The 1796-nt window shown below is 39.2% G+C and overlaps 1 protein-coding gene across 1 annotated transcript in view; it reads right to left on the bottom strand.

Annotated features, from left to right (window-relative positions):
• Positions 1-1060: 1060 nt before the first annotated feature.
• LOC135216513 (uncharacterized) overlaps positions 1061-1796 on the bottom strand; it is a 25778-nt gene continuing 25042 nt past the window's right edge. Inside the window, exon 4 of the mRNA XM_064251885.1 lies at positions 1061-1236. Within this exon, the coding sequence (XP_064107955.1) occupies positions 1061-1236 (176 nt within the window). The remainder of the gene's footprint in view (positions 1237-1796) is intronic.

A 1796-nucleotide genomic window follows, 5' to 3' on the forward strand; every position in this document is an offset into this window, starting at 1 on the left:
GCCGTACCCCCGGTTACGTTCGTTTGTTTTTCCCGTGAATTCTGGAAGCAGCACACAACTGAGCAACCTGGAGGTATTTTCCTTTGGGGTTTGAGCTCGACATTTCAGAATTATTCGGCGGTCTGTTTTCGCGCGTCTCGTAAATAGAGGACGTTTTTGGAAATATTTTTGCCAGCGGTGTGCCCGATGTGGCGTGCATCCATTCCCTCGATATTTTCCATTGGAGGCAAGAATAAACGGTTTTTACTGTTCATGTGGTCGTCATTTAGCCATTATTTCGTGACTTTACGGTACCAAATTAGAAATATATTCGACGTTATATAATTTCATGTATCTAGTCTTGTAGTATAATGAATTTGTGGGGACGGATGTTCTGTATATACCCCTCCGAAATTCGGTGAGGATATGATTACCGGTTATCGCAGTAATCTCTTATATTCATAATTCTGTGTAGAAATTAATTAGGAACATATAGATTCCGCACTACCTCACTACCTTAACACACTCTTGAGCTCATATGGGCATTTTAGCTTTCTGTTTTGGTTTAACTACTATTCATTTCATTAAAGCTGTTTGGCTGTGATAGTTATAACGCAAATTTTTACGTGGAGTTTTTATTATGCATATATATATATATATATATATATATAAATAACTCTCTCTCTCTCTCTGTCTTAATTACTCCACCTTCTCTTTTTCCCTTTTTTCCCCTCCCTTCCTCCCACCAACACCCTCTAACCCCCCTCTCTTCCCTCCCTCTTCTCTCTCTCTCTCTCTCTCTCTCTCTCTCTCTATATTATATATAGAGATATATATATATATATACATATATAATATATATATATATATATATATATATATATATTTACCCCAAAGCACTTGCCATTTCCATTAATTAAATGAGGTGGATCCGACGCGTTTTGCCCTTCCTATTTTTAGCAGGTGTTTTAGCATGAGTTGTTGCCCTAATTACGCTGCAGCCCCTCCAAATCTGTCGTGTGCGTCCCACATCGCTAAAGCATTTTGTGCGTCTACATACGTCTCGATCAGCTGCTATAATTCAAATGCGAGTGGCCCCACACGGGGCATGAGCATTAACAGAGTGCACGCGCAAGGAACAAAACATTTTGTGTTTAGCCGCAGGTGGATCTGCTTCTTCGAGAAGTGGTCCACACGAAGAGGAATTACTATGAGATTCAGAGCCTTTGTCCCGATGTTTTTCTGGAATAACTTTTTCTGTGGATTTGACAAAGATATTACTCAGCCATAGTATACTTTACAACCCTACCTATTTTTTGGCAGCATTCTTTATTACATATATGAGTACAATAAAGCAGCCGAAGCCAGTGGCGAACACTGTAATGTATGGGTTCAAAGTTATACATGACGTAAACATATGACGTCATGACTCCTCCCACAAGGTGATGGCGACAAACAGCTGTCTCTGAAATTCTGAATGAATATTCGTACCTTGTCAAGGCTTCAAGAATGGTGGCTGTGATAAGTCATTGTCACCATGGTTGCAGGACAGCTTTTGTAATTCTACTTGCACACTTGTTTAGAAGTGAGGAGGCCAGTGGCAAACCCTACGTAAGCTTGAACAGGTAAATGAATAATAAGGCCCTTTTTTGGGGTAAGGAGTACATCCGGACATCCAAGGCTACCAAGTTTTCTTCATTTGTTGACTTCCATAAAGTGCAGAAACATAATTAAATATGCTCGATAAAGCAATAGTTGTTGATTTCTTATTAAAATATAACTTGCGGAGCAACATTAAAACTTACTTTGTCAAAAAA

This window comes from Macrobrachium nipponense, chromosome 6 (assembly GCF_015104395.2).
Source record: "Macrobrachium nipponense isolate FS-2020 chromosome 6, ASM1510439v2, whole genome shotgun sequence".
NCBI lineage: Eukaryota > Metazoa > Arthropoda > Malacostraca > Decapoda > Palaemonidae > Macrobrachium > Macrobrachium nipponense.